At 44.6% G+C, this 22,667-nt stretch overlaps 1 protein-coding gene across 2 annotated transcripts in view; it reads left to right on the top strand.

Moving 5' to 3' along the window:
- Positions 1 to 75: 75 nt before the first annotated feature.
- FBXO15 (F-box protein 15) overlaps positions 76 to 22,667 on the top strand; it is a 40,065-nt gene continuing 17,473 nt past the window's right edge. For both annotated transcript variants that reach the window (XM_070420462.1, XM_070420463.1), the window contains exons 1-8: positions 76 to 182; positions 6,818 to 6,928; positions 9,517 to 9,621; positions 12,330 to 12,572; positions 13,102 to 13,311; positions 13,918 to 14,044; positions 15,418 to 15,500; positions 16,573 to 16,715. In XM_070420462.1, coding sequence (XP_070276563.1) covers positions 76 to 182; positions 6,818 to 6,928; positions 9,517 to 9,621; positions 12,330 to 12,572; positions 13,102 to 13,311; positions 13,918 to 14,044; positions 15,418 to 15,500; positions 16,573 to 16,715 — 1,129 coding nt within the window. The remainder of the gene's footprint in view (positions 183 to 6,817; positions 6,929 to 9,516; positions 9,622 to 12,329; positions 12,573 to 13,101; positions 13,312 to 13,917; positions 14,045 to 15,417; positions 15,501 to 16,572; positions 16,716 to 22,667) is intronic.

Genomic DNA, 22,667 nt, shown 5'->3' with positions numbered 1-22,667 from the left:
GGTGGGCGTGGCTGAGCGTGAGCGGCGCTGTACCTTCACGACTTCGCGCCGCCCACGCTTTACCACCGGGTCGCCATGGCGACCGGACGCGCCCGGCTCCTGCAGCAGCACTGGCTGGGAGTCCAGGCGCTGCGCCTGCCTCTTGGCGGCCTCCGCGCCATCCCAGGGAGCAGCGGGTTCAGGTGATGGTCCCCTCCCTCCCTTCCTGCCGCCCCTCCCCAGGTCTGTTCATTGGTCCCTCTCTGGCGCGTCGCTGGCGGCTCCTGTTAGGGAAAGGTCTGGAAGAACGGCGGGAGGAAGTGTCTTCAACTTGGAAGCGTGGGGTCACCTCCAGTCGTGGTATAAGTAGGGGAGCCCCGGGAAACCTTCCTTCCCTTTCCGTTAAGTCAGTTAGTGGGCACTGCGAGCGTAGTAAGCCCCTCAACTCCTGGGCGGCGCCTCGCGCATGAGCTACACCTGCCCGGACAGGTGCACGTCACGGGTGCCCACCTGCAGGTCCTGAAACGGCACCGCTCCGCAACGCGCCCCCAAAGTTCTTCCTTATTCGGAGACCGGGAGTCACCTTTCGTCTTTTCATGACTTTATAACTTAGGGAAGTAGGAACGTTATGATTTTTCGTACTGACCACGATTCCTGGGTACTCGAGGACGCAGGACCCCTAAGCAGATCCCTCCGGCAGGCAGGTTGGTCTCGGAGTGCGCCCTCCAGTGCAACACTTTCTTGCACTTCCAACACTTTCTGCTCGTCCGACTCTGGGCCAAGTCCGAGTCACTAAGCAGGGATGCCTTCTAGAGGTCACCCCGCAGGGTTCAGCTCCTAACCCTATCCTGTCGGTTTTCCTGCTAGGGCCTGTGGTGGTCTCCTTCTGGCGACTAGAGACTCGTCCCCTCCGTTTGTCTTGGGGAACCCTGGAACTGAAGCGGGGTCCTGTTCCACACTGAGAAAAAGCAGCTTTGAGGAGTGAGAGGGGGGAAGGGCAGGGGGCAAGAGGCTGCAGCTGCTTTACAGATCTTGACGCCCAGGGGTAATGGCTCTTTTCCCAGTGCGGATGAGCCAGCCAGTATGTCAGAAGTATCAATGTGCTATCATGGTACTTTATTAACTCCCTTTTATTTCATCCCAAGCATTCCTAGCTCTGTACCCATCATCCCAGTTAGTTTACCAGGTGTAGGGATAATGCTAAGGACAGTTTGCATTCTTGAGAATTACCTTTTTTCTTTTAAGTCTTCTTGATTTATAGATATAAAAAGTTGTGCATGTTATGCCTTCTAATACACCAGATGTCTACCCTTAAGCATTAAAAACGGGTTGTTACTTGCCTGTTTCACTACTTGTCAGTTTTGTTTTCCCGATTCTCCAGGACTATGTCCCATGTCTACCATAGGGTTCCCGGGGATCGGGCATAAACCAGCAGTTGGACATCCCTCTCACAATCCTGGATTGCTGGCTCCTAATTGCTTACCCGCCTGCTGGCCTGATCACCCCTAACTGCCCCCTGCTGCCAGTCAGGTCGCCCCCAACTGCCCCCTCCCTGCTGGCCTGGTCACCCCCAACTGCCCCCCCTGCTGGCCTAGTCGCCCCTCATTCTCCCCCCCCCCCCCCCCCCCCCCCAGCCCGGTTGCCCACTCAGCCTGCTTGTTCAGGCGTTTGGTCGTCCCTCACTAAGCCCCCTGCTGACCTAGTTGTAGGCAGCCATCTTGTGAGGGCATGAGGGTTAATTTGCACATTACCTCTTTATTATATAGGAGGAGAGTTGTTTTAATTGATGAGTTTCTTGACCAATTTAACTTATAGGACCTTGAATTTCCCTAGTTTGATTTAATGACATTATAATTTCTAGAGATTGTAAATAATCTGAAATTCACTTTAGGGAAAAAAGAGAAGATAGTCTTTATATATAGTGCCCTGGGCCTCGAGCTTGTATCTCAAACAAGTCACTGTGATTGCCTAGTTAACGCATTAGTTTTCTAATTTGTGAAATGAGGGACTTATGAGATCTGTTTTAATTGAGGAAAAACATCAAGAAATAGGCTGTACTTTCAAGTGGATAGCTGCCAGTGGGTAGGGAAGCACATGGAGTGTCTTCCCTACATGTAAAATAAATGCAGCAGCTTTGGGGCGGGGGAAGTGTTCAATAATTTAACTGGTAAATAGTATAATCCATTTTTTATAACAAGACACAGATATGTTATCTACTTGAATACAACATTTGTATTAATTTTTAAGATCAAATAAGAGACTTCAAAGAAGTTTTGAGCTGTCTGCAAGCTATGCCCCTAGATCTCAGGGACCGGGTACCCAGGATGCTGTGAAAGGTTTGAGAACCACTGTCCCAGCCTGAAGGATTGTGCTATGAGACTGATTCCATAACTTCTTGTGTGTGTCTCAATTTTGAAATCAAAACAACACCCCCCCCAATTTATTACACACTCAATTATATAAGAAATGTTAGAAAGTACATTGAGGTCTGTCCTTTCAATCCTCCAGCCCCCATTTAAAAGCAACCATCACTAAAAAGCTTTGTAACGTTGTAATCCTGTGAATCAGATATATTACTGGCTGACACCTGTTGTCTTTACTTCCAGACCTCTTTTCTTTGTGTGTTCACCTTTTCTCTTAAGAGAGAAATACAAAAATAAGATTATACATAATTTATACTTATAACATGCATTTTCAGTTTATATGTTCTTAATTAAGCACACAGTTATTGAATGCCTTCTGCATGCTGGTCATGTTGTGGGTGCTGAAGAATCAGCAGTGAATAAAACTCACACAGAACACCTTGCCAACATGGAGCTCACCTTCCAGGGATAGTAAACAAGGAGATAAATAAAATGTACAGTATAGTGTTGGATGGTGATAGGCGCCAAGGAGAAGAGTAGGGAAGGGGCATAAAGTGTGTGTGTGTGTGTGTATGTGTATATGTAAGTACATATAAGTGTGTGTGTATGTGTGTGAGTGTGTATGAGTATGAGTGTGTGTGTGTGTATGTGTATATGTAAGTACATATAAGTGTGTGTGTATGTGTGTAAGTGTGTATGAGTGTGTGTGTGTGTGGTGTGTAGGGCATGGATTGGAGTTTTAGAGTTAGAGCTTGGATGAAGTTCTCATTGAGATGCCTGAAGGAGGTGAGGGAGGGAGAGGACACTTGGAAGGACATCATGAACTTGTTTCTGTCTCACAGGCTTTCACCTGTGTTGGAAACATGCCCTTTCACTGACTGAACATTGTTCCCTGTACGGAGGCCACGCAGTTTAACCAACCCCTGTATTTTTCCCCAGCAAACAACTTTGAGATGGATGTTCCTGAGTGAAGTCATAGGGCACATTTTTCACCTTAGGCTATATTTCCAGAAATGAAATTTCTGTCTTAAAAAATGTGTGTGCCTTTAATGGTCTTAACAGACACTTCCAGATTTGGCTTTCCTTACTGTGTGCACCAGTTTTTTCTCCAGGCCCTGAGTGAGCAAGCCTACTTATCTGCCGTAGCCAGTCCTCATCATTTATTTGGTCTTCACTAATTTGCTAGGTTGAAATGGATCAATACATCATATTAATTTACTTTTGTCCAGTTACCTTGGAAAGGCGTAGGGCAGTGGTTCTCAACCTTCTGGCCCTTTAAATACAGTTCCTCATGTTGTGACCCAACCATAAAATTATTTTCGTTGCTACTTCATAACTGTAATGTTGCTACTATTATGAATCATAATGTAAATATCTGATATGCAGGATGGTCTTAGGTGACCCCTGTGAAAGGGTCGTTCGACTGCCAAAGGGGTCGCGACCCACAGGTTGAGAACCACTGGCCTAGGGGAATAGTTTTTATTTCTTTTGGCATCTTCTGAATGAAGAAATCCGTAATGACAAGAAGCTTTTCACTTGATCTTAGCCAAAAGGCCGAGAAGCGATAAGAAGCTTTTCAATTTATTAATTTATTAATGCTTTTAAATATATTTATTTTTATTAACCACAGAAGTATTCATTAAGTAAAAAATATTGTTAAAAAAATCTAGTGAGAGACACTCCTCAGTCTTCATACAGCGTGTGTGTACAGACTTTATGGTACACCTTCGCACTTGGTGGGGAACTCCGAGAGATGGTGTTATTTGATGGAGGAGCAACAGAGGTTCTTCTCACTTGAAACTTAGGTGTCAGAAACTTTTGCCGACTGAAAGTATTTTATCTTTGAATATGTGATACAGGTCAGCATAGAACTTTGAAGAATAGTAAATCACTTAAGAAATGCTTTCAATTATTTAAAAATGTACCATAATGTTTCACTTATATGTGGAATCTAAGAAAACAAATGAACAAAACAAAAAAAGACTCATGGAAAGAGAAACCAAAGTGGTGGTTACCAGAAGGGAGTGGGTGAGGGGATGAGTGAAGAAGGGGAAGGGTAATATTGTGATCAATTTGCATAGTGACAGGTGATTACTAGAGTTGGTGGACGATCACACTGTGAGGCATAAACATGTCAAATCACACCTGAAACTAATATTGTATGCCAACTATGCTTAAATTAAAAAATTTAAAAAAGTGTATAGTTTAAAAAATTGTATATTGTGTTGAATAATGTGCCTCACCCCCCAAATTTTGCCCACCCAGAGCCTCAAATGTGACTTTATTTGATATGAGGGGCTTTGCAGACGTAATTAGTTAAGATGAGGTCATGCTGGATTACAATAGGTCCTAAATCAAATATGTGTGATGTCCTTGTAAGAAGGTACGTGAGAAAACACACACACACACACACATACACACACACACACGGAAGATGGTCATGTACAGGTGGAGCAGAATTGGAGTAATGTTGCCACAGGCCAAAGGAACCACCAGAAGCTGGAAGAGGCCAGGAAGGGTTCTTCTCTAGGACTTTGGAGGGAGCATGCCCTCCCAATACCTTGACTTTGGACTTTTGGTCTCTAGGACTGTGAGACAATATATTTCTGTTGTTTTAAGCCACCTACTTTGAGGTTCTTTGTTAAGGTGGCCTTAGGAAACTAATACAATTAGAAAATCGTATTTTACCTCTAACTACTGGTTTAGAGCCAGGGTAGTGGAGTTGAAACTTTTCTGCTGTGGAAATCTTTGCTGAAACGAAATTTTCAGCAGAGGAACAAAAATTTATGGCACAGGTGGAATTCTCTGATTAAAGGTGGAGCGGCATGGCTAAACTTTCCAGATTAGCATCTCCCTGCCTTCTGTCCCTCTGTTTTCTGTTCTGCAGACCACAGATGCAGAACCACCGCATCAACCTAACTGCTTCCTGTTTCCCCTGCGTGCACTGGTTAGAGGCATAGGACTAAGGCACATGGAGCGCCTTTCGGTGGAGCTGGAATGGAGAGGCAGGGCAGTCAGCATTTTTTCCCCTTGGTGAATTTGTTACCCTCTGGGATCTGGAAAGGACTCTGGAGGGTAACCCACCTCTCTTGAATTGGGTGCCAGCATGCAGATGATAGCTGATGTTTACTGAGGACTTGCCAGGTGCTGCTCAGAAGCACACGGGCAAGGCCAGGTGATCTGTGTGCTTGCTGATGTGTACATCTCAAGTGTTGTCTCCATATTTAGCATCAGGCTATGCTGAGTCCCTGGGTGATGCCCTCCCCGTGCGTCCTAAGTGCTGCTTGTGCTGGGGGTTGAGGCCTTACTCTGTTCACGCCTGTCCATGTGGATTCCATCCTTCAGCTTCCACAGACATTGTCGACCTTCTTTCTGAGTTCTTGTGATCCCTCTTTTTGCCCCCAATTATTGCCCATGTCCTCTTTGAACGATAGTCCAAATATATCCAGGCAACCTGCTTGGTGGAAGGAACTGATGTTGGTTAAACTGTTGGTGAGCTGGTGAACAAAGCACAGACTCAGAGTGATGATGCGGATGAACTGAGCATACGGGTAAGTACGCTCCAGGCCTCTGTCCTTTCCTAACGAGCAGGCTGGGCTGGGGGTGGGTCAGAAGCTGGTGTGCATGTGGTAAAGCAGCCGCTTCTAAATCTTTCCAAGAGAAACAGCCTATTCGCAGGGAGCGGCCTCTGCCAGCTGCTGCCTAGAAACAGGAGGCCATGGGCTCGGGGACTTTCTGGGCTTTTCAGATCCCTGCCCAGCTGCCACTGAGTACCACTGCTTTTGAGGACTGATTTTAATAAAAAAAATATTTTTGGAACTTCTGAAAAGGACTAATTGCATAAAATATTATACCTTACTTCATCAAATCTTAAAAGCCATTGAGGGTAAAGTTCACTATTATTTTACATACCACTAAAATAATAAAAAAATGGCCAATGAAGGTATATTCCATTGCATGGGAGGGGTTAAAGTGTGAAAACATTTGTGGGTGAGTGTGTGGTGCTTCTGCAGCCGTGACTGCCAAAGCTGCAGAGGGAACCGGTCATCGCCCCTCACAGGCCAGTGGAGCTGTGGCTCCTGTTGGTGTTGGCAGGTTTGGTGCACAAATCTAATGCTCCTTTCCTTTATCAGGTTCTGTTGTTGTATTATTGAAATTGGACAGCTAGTACATTTTATCTCTTTCCTTTTTATTTCCACTGAGTACATTTTATAGAACCTCTTTGCCGCTGGCAGCCTGTAAGGAGAGTGAGTGTGAGATGTTAGTTTTAGGACCCGTCAGACTAAGTCCAGTTTTCAGGCTCCTGACTCAGGACTCAGGTTGTCTTTAAGGCCGTCCCCCCGCTTTCTTCGAAGAGATGAAGTTTCACAGCTCCAGTATTATTTGGAGCTTAGAAATCCGTTAAAATGCTGTTGTGGGGAATGGGCAGTTCACTTTGCATTGTGGTGATTTGAATTTTCCATGTTTACTTTCAGGAAGGGGCCAGGTGTCCAGTCCGCTGCAGCCGGTACCCCTCTGAGGAAGCATGCCCCATGCGAGAGGCACCGCCGGAGGGCCTCCTCTCACTGCCCTGTGCGTCTGGACAGGTGAGGAGGAGTCGTCTGCCACTTTTTGGGGAGGCTATCGGGGTGGAGTTATTAGAGCAAGTTATAAGCTGCATACACCAAACTGTTATTTTGAGCTCTCTAACAATAGAACTGTGTAGGAAGAATCTATAACCCAGAGAGTTTGATATGAGTCAGCAGCCTGTCTCCACCACCATTATTAGACTAGTTTTATGAAGCTAAACTTCTAAAAGTGATAAGTTGATTTAATTTTCCTTTTAAAAAACATTTTCGGAACTTCTGAAAAGAAAGCCTGTTCTTTAAAATTATTCACTTTCCAATTGATATAGACCCTTGAAAAAGAAGAAGATTAAAGTGTCTTCCTCTAACTCACAGGTGGGGAATGTTTGGCCTGAGGACTGTATAAGGCCCACGAAATCATTTGGTCTGGCCCTGCCAAGGCATTAGGAGCGAGTTAATTGAATGTTTGACCAAATATAGGAGAGTAATTTTTAAGTTGATAATTTTGTATGTCCTGCAAATGATGTTATAAATATCCAGCCCTGGCTAGTTTGGCTCAGCGGATAGAGTGTCAGCCTGTGGATGGAAGGGTCCCGGGTTCGATTCCTGTCAAGGGCACATGCCTGGGTCAAAGGCTCGATCCCCATTAGGGGGCGTGCAGGAGGCAGCCAATCCATGATTCTTTCTCATTGATGATGTTTCTATCTCCCTCCCTCCCTCTCCCTTCCTCTCTGAAATCAATAAAAATGTATTTAAAAAAATAAAAATAAATAAATATCCAAATGTGTCTTGGCAGAAAAAAGGTTCCGTACCCCTGCTCTAAATGTTCAGGAAGTCTCTGAATTTTTTAGCTTTTAGGATTTTGGGAACCCATTTTGCCACAGCAGGTTTCTATACTGTGGCCTCAGCAACGAGATCTGTGGACCTTTTTTTTTAAATTGCAGTTTGAAATTGATGCTGAGATGCCTGTGGATTCATGCTGTTCTGAGATTTATGGAGTGCTAGCTATATGCTAAGTGTAGTGTGGAGCCCTGAAGGCTTGGAATTGTCACAGACATTTTACAGTGGAGGGAGTGAAGCTCACATAGTCTACAAATGACAAAATTCAGATTAAAACATAAGTTGTCTGATTTCAAGTTTTTGGTTGTTAGTACTGTTATCATAACTAGCTCACTAACAGGGTTCATACTTTTAGTGTGTTTTTAAAAATAAATGAAAAGCCAAAAAGTAAAAAGCATTAAGGATATCAATTCCAGCTTCAAACCCTACACTCTGGGAATAGAATCTGTCATACTACATCTGATGTAGTAATAGAACAAAGATTCATTCAGTTACTCCTCTTTTCTCTGAGGATCTACCTCATTCTTTTCCAGTGTTATCAAAATTTTAGGAGGGATTGTTTCCCTATAAAATGTTTGGAAACCTGGCTTTCATCATAATTTAAGTGTTTAAAATAGTTAAAATCATAATTAGAGAGTATGGGCAAGCCTTTTTAAACTGGCCAGAGGGTTTTGCTCCCTCCAATCCTTTATCCCGAGACACCCCCTGCCCATCTTCCAGTCCAGTACAATCTCCTGTAGCTCCCTTTGCCAAAGGTCACGGCCAGTGCTTTCTAGGCACTTACAGGGGTTTGTAGAACCCTAAGGTCATAGAAACACAGGGGATATTGAGGATGCATCTCAGTGTCATATTTACATGTCATATAAATATCTCAGTGTCATATTTACAGGACATATAAATGAAAAAGAAAAGGACACTTGAGAAAACCATAGGGGGCTTGGTGTTTCCCTGAAGCCCAGAGCAAGCAGTTACAAGCTGAGGACCCGCGGAGAAGGGGGATGCTCTGTTCCAGCAGAGTTCAGTTGGAAATGCGTTGATGTTTCCTATTTCACTTACAGTTTTTGTTTTGTTTTATTTATTTACTAGAGGCCCAGTGCACGAAATTCATGTACTCGGGGGTGGGAGGGTGGGAGGGTGGGGGGAGGTGTCCCTCAGCCTGGCCTCTGCCTTCTCACAGTCTGGGAGCCCCACGATCAATCGCCCCGCAGAGGGAGGCCCCACCCACCTGCCACAGCCCACTGGTCGGTGGCCTGGACCTCCCTCTGTGGAGACAAATTGCATCGCACCCACCTTGGCTGGCCTGTGCCAGTGGGTGTCATGGTGTGGTCATCCAGACGGTTGTTCAACTGTTCAGCCATTTGGTCGATTTGCATATTATGCTTTTGTTATTATAGATTTTTTTTGAGGAGTAGGAATTCTGTATTTTTCTTATTGATAGCTGCGCATCCATTCTGTTTCTTCTTTTATTTCCATTTATCTCTCCATGTAGTAATACTTTCATTGGGGAGATAGTGAAATCCTGCTGTGTGACCCAGTGTGGGAATGTGATAAAAAGGCTGGGGAAATTAGCTCTTTGTACCTGGGGTCTTGGTGTTGGTGTCTGTCATAAGAATTGTACCAACCAGAGCATTTCCATGGAGAACATAACTGAAGGTGAGGAAGCGGGTGGCCTTGTGTGCAGGACGGGTCTGTTACCGCCTTCTCTGTGGAGGTGAACAGCCAGTAGTGTTCCAGATACCACATCCACCTCTGATCTCCCGCCCTCTCAGCTTACCTTCAGAAATCTTGCTGAAGATTCTGTCCTACCTGGATGCTACGACCCTGCTGTGCACAGGATGTGTGAACAGGCGCTTTTATCACCTGGCCAATGACAAGTAAGGAGAAAGGCAACTGTCTCTGTTGTGTTTTGATGGAGGTCCTGAGAACTAGTAAGGCCGTTTTAACCAGTTTTTTAAAACTTAAAAAAATTAATTTCAAGAGTATTTTTAGGCATACTATTTCAGATGCTTTACATACTTGTATGATACTTTCAATGATTTGCATTTCTGTGCTTAAGAAAGGATGATTCTTTGCACGAACTGAAAAAGCTCAACCCTGGTATTGGTGTGGCCATTGGAGCAGGTGGCGTTTGGTGTGCTGGCCAGGAGCACCTACTTGTCCCTAGAAGAACACAGACTTCCCACAGTTTCAGGCAGCATGGGCTGGGCCTGACTGGGTTTGCAGGATGGTGGTAGTGTGCTCTGCTGGCCAGCAAGCAGATCCTGAATAAGGAAGAGGGAGGGGCCCTTCCCACTCTCTTGGAAGTTGTCCTTTAAAAATATGAGCTTCTGATGAAATTACTCTCACATATTTTTCTGTTCCAAAGGATAATCTTAATTGCATAAGTTGACTTATATTTATAAGTGTCATGGTCAGTCTTCATTAAAAGGATATATTAAGAATTGAATGGGTAAACAATAAATGTTTTTGGAAAGTTAAGGGTATTTTCTAAGCATTGCTTCTGAAGAGAGAACAGGAGCACATACTGTAGCCAGTTACACTGGTGACTCCTGGGGGACACATTTGGAGGAGGTCTCCTTGGAGCCCGTAACATCCATGGGGCTGACTCCCTGCCTCATGTGTCGAGCCCACAGCATGAGCAACAGTCTCCCCATGGTTCCCTGAAACACGGATCAGCTGCCTCTGCTTCATTACTCGGGGTTTTGTTTTCCAGTACTCTGGGAAACACTGACATTCAATTGGCCCCCTTTTCTGAACAACTCATTTGAAGGTTTCTGTGTCTGACTGGGAGTGAGATTAGATAAACAAGCTTTGGCCTCAAATTCTCCATAGCATTTTAATAGGATGGAGTTTTGCAATCAAGAGGTGAATGTACTCAGTTTTGGAGACTGATAAAAACATCTTAAATGTGACCTTTGTATTTGATAAATAATCAGTCTACACAATACTTTAATTCTAGAAGATGCTTTTATTCTCTTTAGGCTCCTCTGATGATAAATTGAATAAGACAGCGTGGGACAGTGGTCTATCCTATGAGTGTTAGGCATAGACATTGTCACTGGAGGTGTAAGAGGTCCACCCTCTGCTTCCCCTACTTGTGCCGGTGTTTATTTTTGTAGGTGTGAGTGCCAGGACAGGTACAAAATAGAGTCAAACTTCTGAGTTGAAAACAAAAATACTTCAAGACAAAAAGTTTGGCATGAAATGATTTTGTGGGGTGAGAAGTTACTTGAAAAGCCCCATCTAGAAAGAAGTGTCAGGAGGAGTCTGACTGTGTGAGTGTGTTGAGATATCCATGCAATGACTGGATTCTGGAGGCGAGTTCCCAAGTCAGATGTCTGAGAAGTGCTTCTGTCTGCTGTGGTTGTCACTGAGTGCCCGAAGCAGTCATTCCCCTCTGGGCCCATGTGTCTCCCGCAGCCCTCCTGCCATCCAGGGTCTTCCGGTCTATAGGGGAATCGCCTTCTGCCCGCTGCCTCTTGGCCACTGGTCTTTTCATCCCTTTCTGCACTAAGTAGAATGTGGAGACATAAATCAGCAAATAATTAAATTTATTGATGTGCATGTCACCTTTTACATTAAGAAATGGATTTTAACCTCTGTCTCAGTCTCCCCTACGAGCAGTTTATTTCTCTTCTCTGAAGCAGAGCACTGGCTGGGAGAGAGGCGCCAGGCCTGGCTTTGGCCCCTGCTAACAGCACTGCTCCTGTGGCTTCTCGTGGCCTCCAGTGGAGTTGGAGGACCACAGACTCTGGGTCACAGATGAATTTAAATTCCAGAGTTGCAGCTAATCAGTCCTCTGTATTTGGATCAGTTATTCCATTTCTTTGAGCGCCTTTTTGGTGTTATTGAAGAGGCCATGAAGCGGGGGCTGAGGGTGTGAGCTCGGGTGGAAGCTCTGTGGATTCAGTCCTGGTTCCACACTGACTCCCATTCACAGACCCGGGCCAGATCCCTGCTTGTCTGGGCCTCAGTTTCACTGTCTGTTTGATGGGGACGGTGGTAGCAGCTCTCCCATGGAATTTTTGTAAGGATGAAATGAATTTATGTACAGAGTGCTGAAGCAGTGCTTACACATAGTGCTCTACAGTGGTAACTGTCATTGTTATCAGTACTCTTCACTTTCTCTGTGCAAGCAGCACATATTCACTGCTGAAAAATTAAAACTTAGAAAACAAAAAGAACATGCAGGACAGTTGGTGTTGATATTTCTGTGTCTGTATGTATATACACATCTCCTTTCTGTATACACTTCTTGCTATTTTTCCCTAGTCAATCTCCTCCTCAGTTATTGGTATAGGAAGGCTGTGGTGTGGATGATCCCATTGCCATGCACTCACTCATTAACCTGACCCCGGGAACAAGCTTTGCCTTCTATAAGTGTTTCTAGGGTTGGTGAACCTAGAATACTTATCTCAGACTTCAGTTCACCTCGACACGCAGAACTCTCAAGTGTTTAGCTGGACACGTTGCTGGAATTAGATAAGTTAAAAATTATTGTGCATCTTCAAATTAATATGTTACAAGAACAGGTAATGGCAGTGTTTTTTAGACTGTTTATTGCTTCCCTCTTTCCCCCCAGTTTTATTTGGATCAGAATCTATTCAACTGCCTTTTCACCTAAGAGATGTAACTGGAGAATTGATCCAGTAGAGAAGACAGTCGCATCTATGAAGGCACTGTCAGTTGAGGACAAAGAAGCTGGATATTGGAAGAAGGAATATATCGCAAAACGGATAGCCTCTGTGAAAGCAGCTCTAGCTCAGGTCCTCAAACTTGTCAACCCCTACACAGGCCTCCCGGCCAAAACCAAGGAGGCCCTCAGGTACGTACGCTTCTCTTGCAGCGGGCGCCGCGCTTTCACAAGTGCTGCTGACCTTGAAGAAGAACGATGGTGTAAGCTCAGACAATCGTGTGCCTGGGACATATGTGCACTTTATATTGTGAAGACCTGTCTCTTGATATTTGTGTGTGTTTCTGTGCATGTATAAAATATATAGTATTTTCCTACTCCGTGCAAGTGGTCTCGAGTTTTTACGAAGAGCAGAAATAACCCAGTTCTATGCTCTGGTAAAGCAAGGGTATCTGAGGTATTTCTCCTGGGCAGGACCTTTATTTACTTATTTTATTACTTACCTATGTATCGCCAGTACTGAGAACACAGCTGTTCCTTAGCTGAGGAGAAAATGTTTAAAGGGAGAACTGTTGGGGCATGGAAAACTCACGTCGGGCACATTCTGAGAACTTTGACATTAGTGTTAGGGAAGTGGATGCTTTAGAGATGATAAGTGAAATAGACTAGTATTTTTTTTTTCAATGAGGCCAACATTGTTAGCTTGCTTTTATTTCTCCAGAATATCTGGTCTCGGTTGGGTAATCATATTGAAAGAAAAAAGTGGGAAAGAACATGTCATGGAGCACGCTGACCTTTTCATAAACCACTCCTCTGTCATGGCCGTGTGGTATGGCAAAAATTGGCCCTGTCTGGCCACACTATCAACCTTAGACTTGTGCGGTGTGACGCCAGTCTTGATGGACTGGCACAAACCCCCTACCAAAAATGGGTAAGTACTAATTCAGCACAACTTTTGAGTGAGAACATCTTATATGGAAATACTAGTTGGCATCACTTTGTAATTTAAAAACACCACCAGTGTATTTTAATTTCTGTCCTAAAGACTTCTTTTATCCTGGGTCACTATAGGATAGGAAAAGAATAGGATTATCACAGTGTGATTAGGTTCCTCTTATCTTGGTTATCTAAAATGGTTAGGGAATGACATTGTAGTTAACAAAATTTCCTGGACGATGGAACACATACTGAGAATCCACTTGATTGTGGCCGTGTGCTGGGTGGGGAGGTGCTGGGTGAAGGGTTCTTCCTCTCCTCCCCTCCTTGATTCTTCAGCTTCTGCTGGGTCCAAGGAGCTGCCAGCAGGAGCCAGGGGGAGGGAAAGAGAAATATGGGTGGGGCAGAAATTTGGGTGTGGCCATTTTGCCTTTGATTTATAATGTTGTTTGTGTCCCTTGCTCCTCAACATGCCACTTATTAGCAATGTGCACATTATTAGCATGCTCTTCCAAAGCAGTTTTAGGTACTAATAACAGTCACAAACGGTGGACATGAGAGCTCACTTCTCTCTTTCCTTTCTTTGACATGCGTTGCAAAGCCCTCGATGGCCTTCTCTAATTGCAAAGTACAGTCTGAGTAACTTATCTGACTCCACCTTGGTTGGCTGTGACAGATTCGTTAGGATCTTCCATCTGAACCCAGGCCTCCTGGTGGGGCTGTGGAAGGTAAGACTTGGGCAGCCTCGTGGGCTGTGACATCCCTCCCTCTCAACCCCACGTTCACTCCCATGGGTGGGACATCATGTGTGCAGTCCTTTCAGACTTCTCATGAGCTGCATTCCATTTTATTATCTTACCAGCTAAATTTTGTAGCAAATGGTCCTCGATTCCGTGGAGGGTCCTTCCTGTTCTCACAGATGATAGGCTACCTTTACTATCATGGGATGTCCTGTCCTCTCCAGGCAATCCATGTTCCTTTCTCTTTTTCTGGGTCCTTTCTTGTCAGTCTCTGTCTGTGCCTTTGGCCCGGGAGTCACTCCCACATGTTCCTGACCCTGTAGATGTGGCAGTGAATGCGTCTGCCCTCCAGGGAAAGGTGAAGGCTCTTTCCTCCCACCAGGCGAGGTTTCTTCGTTCATCAGTCAGGCCAAAGGCCAGCTCCCTCCTCGGGGCTTGTTTTCGGAGCAGTCACTTCCATGAGAAGCCTCTGTGCAGTGTTCCCCTGTTCACCATGGGTTCCTCGGTGGCTTTGGCCCATGGATGTTTTAAGGTAGCAGTTCCTAAATTTTAATTCAGAGAACTTGGTGTGTGTTCGTGTAGGCAGACTCACTGGGACCGGACTTCAGTGTCTCTCTCTGCTACCTCTTTCTCTTCCCAACCTGCCTGGCTTCAGAGTCTCTCCCTCCCTGACTCTGGGCGAGGCGCTAGGGGGCAGGGCTGCAGTTTGCCCCTCTGGAATCCACCTATCTCTGTGGGCCTGTGGAGTTACGGGGACTCTGGCTGATCCAATTGGCCTCTGTCTGGCCACTGGGTCACCTGCACCAGGCAGTGTCACCTGTGAGTTTGGGGAGGAATGGGTATCAGTTCCTTGTACAGTCCCATTTTCTGGGTCCCTAACCTGATGGATGAGTGAAGAGCTGGAATCTAACTGTCCCCACTGGGTTTGTCCAGCCAAGCAGGTACTCGAGAGAGGAAGGCCATGCCAGGAATGTTAGGTATTTGTGGAATTGATCTCGTGTTTGTGCAGTTCTTCCCGGAATTGTCTTTATTTTTGCAAAGAGCTTGAGACAACCTGGAACTAACAAGACCTGTTTACACAATTACCATGTGTAGTACAGTATTTTGCTATTTCACAAATATAAGGATGAGCCTCCTTTTACTGCACACTCTGTGTGTCTGGGTGAGTCGTGGCCCTGCTGTCCATGTGACACATTCCTCTTACTAAGATGGTAGCACTAACAGTGCCTCAGTCCGAGGTCAGCTTACAGTTGAGGGTCTGCCTTTGTCTGCAAGGCGATGTGCTGTGAACTTCACCACGACCTTGGGAAAGATTAAAACATTTCAGCTGAAAAGTGCGTTCTTACTAATTAATGTTTCAGAGAGCGGAAGAACTGGCGTTCGTCATGGCCAATCTGCACTTCCATCACCTCGTGGAGAAGAGCACGTTGGGCTCGGCCGCCCTGTACGTAACCATCCATTGTGCATTTAGTTTTTGTAAATTTAACACAAACAATTATAAGTTGATACATCTTAATATTCTGAGAATAGCTACAAAGATATTCTGTTCTTAATCAGCAGACACAAGCCCACAGGCATAATTACTGAGCTGTTACTGAGATAATTGGATTATTCATGAGTGCACATTTGCTATATCTGTTCTGGGTTAAGGATTCTGTGCCTTGTAGAACATTATTTATAGGGCAGGTACCTACACTGCTGAAAGATGCAGTACGTCCTGGTGCCTCACACTGCACTAACGTGAGTTCTCATACCTTGGGAGGCTCGCAGACCCACAGTCGCTGGCTGAGTCCGGCCTGCAGGTGTTTGCTTGGTCTCTGCAATGCGGGCCTTTCAATGAATGTGAGGGTGTTCAGGTAGGGAACATGCTTTCCATTTCACTACAGATGTCTCACTTCTAAATATTCCCTGAGAAGCTTTGAGTGCTCTTGTTACCTGTGTGGCTTCTTGTATTGAAGAATACTTTGCTCATTGTGGCTCTGGGTCTTCTGCCCAGGTCCCTAACCCGTGGGGCTGTTGTAGGTGTAGTCATAGGTGCGCAGGTGCTTTAACGCGGGGCAGTGAGCACAGTGCTGAGCCACTGAGGAGCAGAGCTGCTGCCCTGGGTGGTCTGTGAATCCCGGCGGAGCTCACATCTCTGCCTGTCTTTTTGTGTGTGTTAATCCTCATCCAAGGATTATTTTCCCATTAATTTTTAGAGAGTGGACAGGAAGGGGAGAGACAGAGAGAGAAAAACATTGACATGAGAGAGAGAGACATCAGAGTGGCTGCCTCCTGCCCAGGACTTTCAGTTCGTGGGCCGATGCTCTATCCATTGACCCAAACTGGCTAGGGCTCTGCCTGCCTTTATAGAAGTTGGTAGGAGGAGCAGGGGGCATGGAGTTCCTGGTGTTGGAGGTTATTGGGGTTCCTGCAGGAGATTGGTAGGGCTGGTGCTTTGAATGTATGCTAGCTTTTTAAAGAGTATTTTCTTTCTGGTATTGACAAATTCGTGTGTGTTTTGTTTTTCTTTTTAGCCCCTATGAGCTGCCTCCTCACATCCCCCTTTTGGATGACAGCCCTGAGTACGGGCTGCATGGCTATCAGCTCCACGTGGACTTACACAGCAGCGGGACCTTCTACCTGTGCAGCACATTTCGCAATCTCTTTACCAAGCAAGGTGACACTGAGTTTCTGTTGCAGTTTGAAATGAAAAGGTTGGGGAGTACATGGGACCCAGTTTTGTATCTGAGTTAAGAAGTGCCCTCCTATCTGGCCGCTTCGCCCTTCCAGACCCCTGTGTCACCCGAGGACTTGTGAAGGGCCCAGGCAGATCTGATCCCTTTAGCTCCGGCTCTGTCTCCACCTTCCTTCTCCTCTTCCTCCTGAACATCCTCCACTCATCTTGTCTGCTGGTACTTTCCTTATCGTTTGTCTCACCGCATTCCCTCTTTTCACTTCATTGAGACTTATTTTATGGCTCAGAATACAGATTATGTTGGCACATGCTCCACTTATCCTGAGGGAGAATGTATGTTCTGGTTGGGTGGGGTGTCATCAGTGTCAGGGTCAGAAAAAGGTGGTCGAGAGTGCTGAAGTCTACTGCGTCCTTGCTGATTTTCTGCCTGCTGGTCTTGCAGTCATGGAGAAAGGAATATTGAAACCTCCAAGTATAATTGTGATTTGTGTATTTCTCATTGATGCTCTCTCCATTCTGGCTACTAGAACTTCTAGTCTGAAGCTTGTTATTTCATTCATAGGCATTGAAGACTGTTATGTCCTCTTTACTAATGGGCCCTTTTATCATTTATGAGGCAACCTTCTTTATTCCAGGTGGTAGTTTTGTTGTGAAATCTATTCCACCTGATAAATACAAGCATTCCAGCTTTATTTTGACTAGTGCTAGTGTGATGTGTTTTGCTTCCTTTAAACCCATTTATATCTATGCATTTGGTCACTGTGCTTCTTCAGTCCCTTATGATAGATGGCAATCCATCCCACTTTTCATGCTATTTATTTGTTGAAGAAATGGAATCTATTATTTGTCTATACAATTTCTGCATTTTGGATGGTTGCTTCTAGTATCAACATGTTTCTCTAGCTGATAAGATTTAGGTTTTTCCTTTTTCTTTGGCAAGAATCCTTCATAGATGATGCTCTGTACTTCCTATTGAATTTATCAGAAGGATGTAGTATCTGCTTTTCTAAATATCAATTACATTAAGAACAATCAGTGGGTTCAGGGAATTCTCAGACTAGTCTTTTTATTATGACTTTCTCCATGATATTTACCAAATGGTTTACCAAGTAATGGGAACCTGTGTTCATTTACTTTTATTAGTGATTGTAAAATGATGATTTCCTGGTTGTAGTGTTCTTTCTATATTTATTAGCTAGGATTCTTCTGTAAAGAAGAATTTTCTCTTATCAACCATTTAGTTAACATGAAATATGTTAGTACAGGAAAGGCAGGGGACATGCTTGATTCTTTCTCCTTATTAATTTACAGAATAGTGAGTTAATGTTTCAGCAGTCTTCAAAGATGACTTGTAAGTTTTTTTGGGAGGTATTGTTAAAAAATGTCATTTATCTATTTTAGTCTACTTGCGCTCTTTATTCTTTTAATTATTACTGTGCTCTGCTCCTGTTTTTTTGTTTTTTGTTTTTTGACATGGCTCCAGTCATCCTTGGCAGCTTGATTGCATTCTAATATGACAAGATTGCTCAGGCTTATCTCGTCTGTTTCCTGCCCAGACTGGAATGAGTAGGTACCCTGGTTCCCTTTAGTTCATGCTACACTGTGTATTTAGAGACCATAGTCTGGATCCTAGAGCTGCGTGATACTCTGGGGTTTTCATTTATTTTAGGGTTTTCAATAGACAGAGCTAAGAAGTTTATAGATTTATAATGTGAAGAAATAAGTCATGCACTTATTTAAATTAAATATCTTAGAAGTTTTTAATGAACTTCTTAGATTATATATTTGCATATTTTTTCTTAGGCTGAAAGTCTTTTATGAACAACATCACAATATATAATAACTTCAAAAGAACAAAACCGATATTGCTAATAATGAACCTATTGAATACTCTCTAAATTAAGGATTTCCTTGTGGTCCTTCATGTACTTAAGATATCTATATATATAAAAGCCTAAGTGACCATCCAACCCTTCAACCGTCTGACTGGTAGCTATGACAGGCAATGACCACTAGGAGGCAGATGCTCCAACCAGTAGCTATGACATGCACTGACCACCATGGGGCAGACGCTCAATGCAGGAGCTACCAAGCTGTGGTGACTTGGCAGCTATGGTTCTTGAGTGATGCACCCATAACTAGAGAGGAGGGAGCCCGATTTCAGGATGTGTCACCTGAGAACCGCCCTCTCACAATCTAGGACCCCTCAGGGGATGTCCACAGGCCAGGCCGAGGGACCCCACCAGTGCACGAATCTGTGCACCAGGACTCTAGTATTACACTAGAGATTTAAATTAAGTCACCTAAAGTAATCTTTCTCTGCGTTGGTGTGCTACAACTTTGATATGCAATTAGTGATTTGTTTCAGTTGATTTTTTATTTTTCAAGATTGCTTTGCTATTTTTCTACATGAAAAAAATTACCACATTTACATGGTTCCAAAGTTGAAAGTCTAAAATAAGGTGGTTCAGTGAGGTTTACAGGTACCTTTCCCCTTGACCTCTATTCTTTCCCTCCCTCCAGAGGTGACCCTTTATAGTCATTTTTGGCTCATTCTTTAAATGTTTCTCTTTGAATACATAACACTGTACACAAATATATTCATATTTCTCCCAGTTTTTAAAAAATGAAGCATGTTACTCCCTTTTAAGTTCCTTGCTTTCCCCCCAATTAATAATATATTCTGCAGATTATTCTTCAGCACGAGGGAGAGATCTTTCTTGTGCTCTTTTTAAACAGGTACATTGAGAATAAAATGAAATGGCTGTGTAGGGTTGTGTTGATTGTTTCTCTCCATGGTCCCCAGTCGTTGCTGTTACACATAGTGGTATAGGGACTGGCCTTATTCACACTTCACTTCATAGTCTGCCAGCTTGCCTTGGGGAGCCTTTCTTAGAAATAGGATGCTAGGTCAAAGGGTGAATGCACATATATTCTTGAGAGACACTTGCAAATCCCCCTTGATAAGGTTGCACCATTTTGTATTCCCAACTTAATAGGGATATTATGTTAATAAAATGTTTTATTCCTAAGTTTGTTCTAGGTTTTTAAAATATATTCTTACAAGTTAAGGTGTTTCTATTTCTAGATTAGTTGAAAAAAATTAAAAGAAATATTTCTGTTGATTTATAGAGAGAGAGGAAGGGAGAGGGAGAGAAAGAGAGAAATACAGACGTGAGAGTAGAACATCAATCACCCCACCAGGGTTCAAGCCCTCAATCTCGGGCATGTGCCCCGACTGGGTAACTGAACAGGCAATCTTTCTGTTAATGCTAATAAACCTCTGGGAGCATTAGATGTTGTTACGACACACAGGGTGCTAAGTGAAATGAAAGACAATGGAAACCGAGATGGGGATAATTCACCTTTGTCTGCTGTCTTCACAATAAAAACACATTTTCACCCTAAGAAGACTTTACAGGAGATTGAGGTGTGTTTCCTAGGCATGTGGTTCTATGGTCAGGAGTCAGCAGAGGGCGCTGTTGTCATCAGAGTCACTTCCAAGGTTAGAAAAGTACAACTGGAGTGTCTTTTGTGGTTTCATATGGCATATTTAGCAAACTCTGGCTCTGCCAGTGCAGTTGGGCATGACAGCACTTCGTCCCTGTTTTTAAAGAATACTTTCTCTCTATCAAGGAGAAACAGGTTAGCATCATGTTTCTGGAATTGAGGTGGCACTGTCTGTTGTTTGTCGCCAGTGAGCTGTGAGAAACCTGGCTGACTCCAAGGTGGCTGTCTGCAGAAAGTGGTGGGAAATCATTCATTAACAACCAGCTGTTGAATGCAGGGACTTCACAGTGCAGGGGGACAGATATGTGGCAGACACAGCCTGCCTGCCCTCCACAGGCCGGGGTAAGGGAGCCTGCTGAGCCAGGTGCCAGGCACCTGGGGAGGGGAAGTGACTCTCAGGATTCCTGGACGGTTCTGAGGAAAGGGGGGAATGGCGTCGATCTGACTCAGTGGGAGACACTCAGAGGCCAGCATCCCTGTGCCCGGTGCTGTCCTCGTCCACCTGAGCCTGTAGCTGAGGCTCTTGCCTTAGACTCCAGCATTGGTCTGGTGGGTTCAGTTCCCTGGCTGGGGACCACCTGCATGGCGTGTGTGTGTGTGTGTGTGTGTGTGTGTGTGTGTGTGTGTGTGTGTAGCTCAGGTCCTCATTTCCTAACAGATCTCCTGACCACCTGGCAGTGTGCCCCTCAGCCGGCCACTGTGTCCAGGAGCAGGCTTTTCCACCTCCGATGTTGAATAAAAAGGTTCCCTGTCCTTTCTTCTCTCCCCTAAGGTTCATTTGACTGTTTCTCCTTGCACCTTTGCTTAGTCCTCCCCCAAGACCTGGGGTGTTTTCTCTTTGTACTCCTATGTATTCTGCCACCTGACCAGTCATGGCTGCATGAAGAGTCTTTGTAGAAGGATCCCAATAATCTCTTTTCAAGGAGAATTTATGATCCCCAAACACGCGCATTTTGCTAACTGCACTTTGTGTGTTGCCACTAAAATGAGGCTGAAAGGAAGTTTAGGTGAAGAAATATTTGAATTGAATTAATGAGAGGCAAGAGGGTGGGGAGGAGAAGCAGACAGGAAATGTTGAAGGAGGAATTTGTAAATGAAAACTAAGGGAAGCTTGCAAACACACCTGGTGGGGTTGTCTGTTTACATTTTGTTTTCTGTGCTTTCAGAAATGTGGGTGGACTGTTGGCATTGGGTCCCTAAGACCAGCCCCCGACTCAGGATACAGTTGTGTCATTGGCTACAATTCACTACAGCAACAGGGTACTGGGCAAAATCAGTGAGGGAGAAGGTGCAGGGGTGATGGCAGAGGAAACTGGGTGAGCCCTCAGGAGCCCTCTTCCTAAGGACTCACACAGGATCTGCTTCTTTCCCTAGAATGAGATGTGAGATCACATGTGACATGTTAGCTACCTGAGATGCTCATTGGAGTCTCAGCCTGGCCCAGGGTTTTAAATTTTTTTTAAAAATTGATTTTAGAGAGGAAGGGAGAGGGAGAGAGAGATAGAAATATCAACGATGAGAAAGAACCATCAATTGGCTGCCTCCTGCATGCCTCCCACTGGGGATCAAGCCCATAACCGGGCATGTACCCTTACTGGGAATTGAACTGTGACCTCCTGGTTCATAAGTGAATGCTCAACCACTGAGCCACACAGGCCTGGCCTGGTCCAGTGTTTTTATGGGGGTTTGGTCATGTAGGCACCCTCTGCCTGGCACTACCAAACTTCCAGACTCCTGGAAGGAGAGACATTAAGCATAAACCACATTGTGTTACAAACTAGTCAGGTGCAGTGAGCCACACTTGCCACTTAGGAATGGATCCAAGTTCCCAGACACCAGCAAGGGCCACCCTGGCGAGCAGGCCTTTCTAAGGACAGGCAGCTTGGGCCTGCTGTGCGAACTCTTTTCTGCACAAGGCCCATGAACACACGGATGAGGGAATGGCACAGCCAGTGAAAGAGCAGGCAGGAAGCATTCCAGTGCCTTTGAAGTGCAAATAGAGCTTGAAAAAGGGTGTGATCAGCAGTGCCAAGTGCGAAGGAATGTGTATTTTTTGTCAAGCTAATGATTACCAATTCTCAGAAGCTGAAGGAAAAATGTGTTGCACAGTACAGTGTGCTTATTCTTGTCATCAAGACCAAGAGGAAGTGATGCCGAGAAGCCAAGGAAACAGAGTTTGAAGTAATAAAGTGAGCTAGTTCTGTCTTTTGACTTTTTATCTGCATTGCTATAAAAATGCATTTAACAGCTAATGTCTTACTATGTGGTTTGAATTTCTGAATATATAGGAGTTATAAAGAAGCAAATAAAAAATCACCCAAGGGCAACTGTTTATGTTTTTGTCCGTTTTCAGATATGTACTTGTGGACCACATTGTGTGAACAACCCACTTCTTCCCCTAGCAATTGCCTTGTGAGCAGTTTC

This window comes from Myotis yumanensis, unplaced genomic scaffold, assembly GCF_028538775.1.
Source record: "Myotis yumanensis isolate MYYU_CA2020_CCGP unplaced genomic scaffold, mMyoYum1.0.hap1 SCAF_7, whole genome shotgun sequence".
NCBI lineage: Eukaryota > Metazoa > Chordata > Mammalia > Chiroptera > Vespertilionidae > Myotis > Myotis yumanensis.
This window is presented reverse-complemented; position numbering and strand designations above follow the sequence as displayed.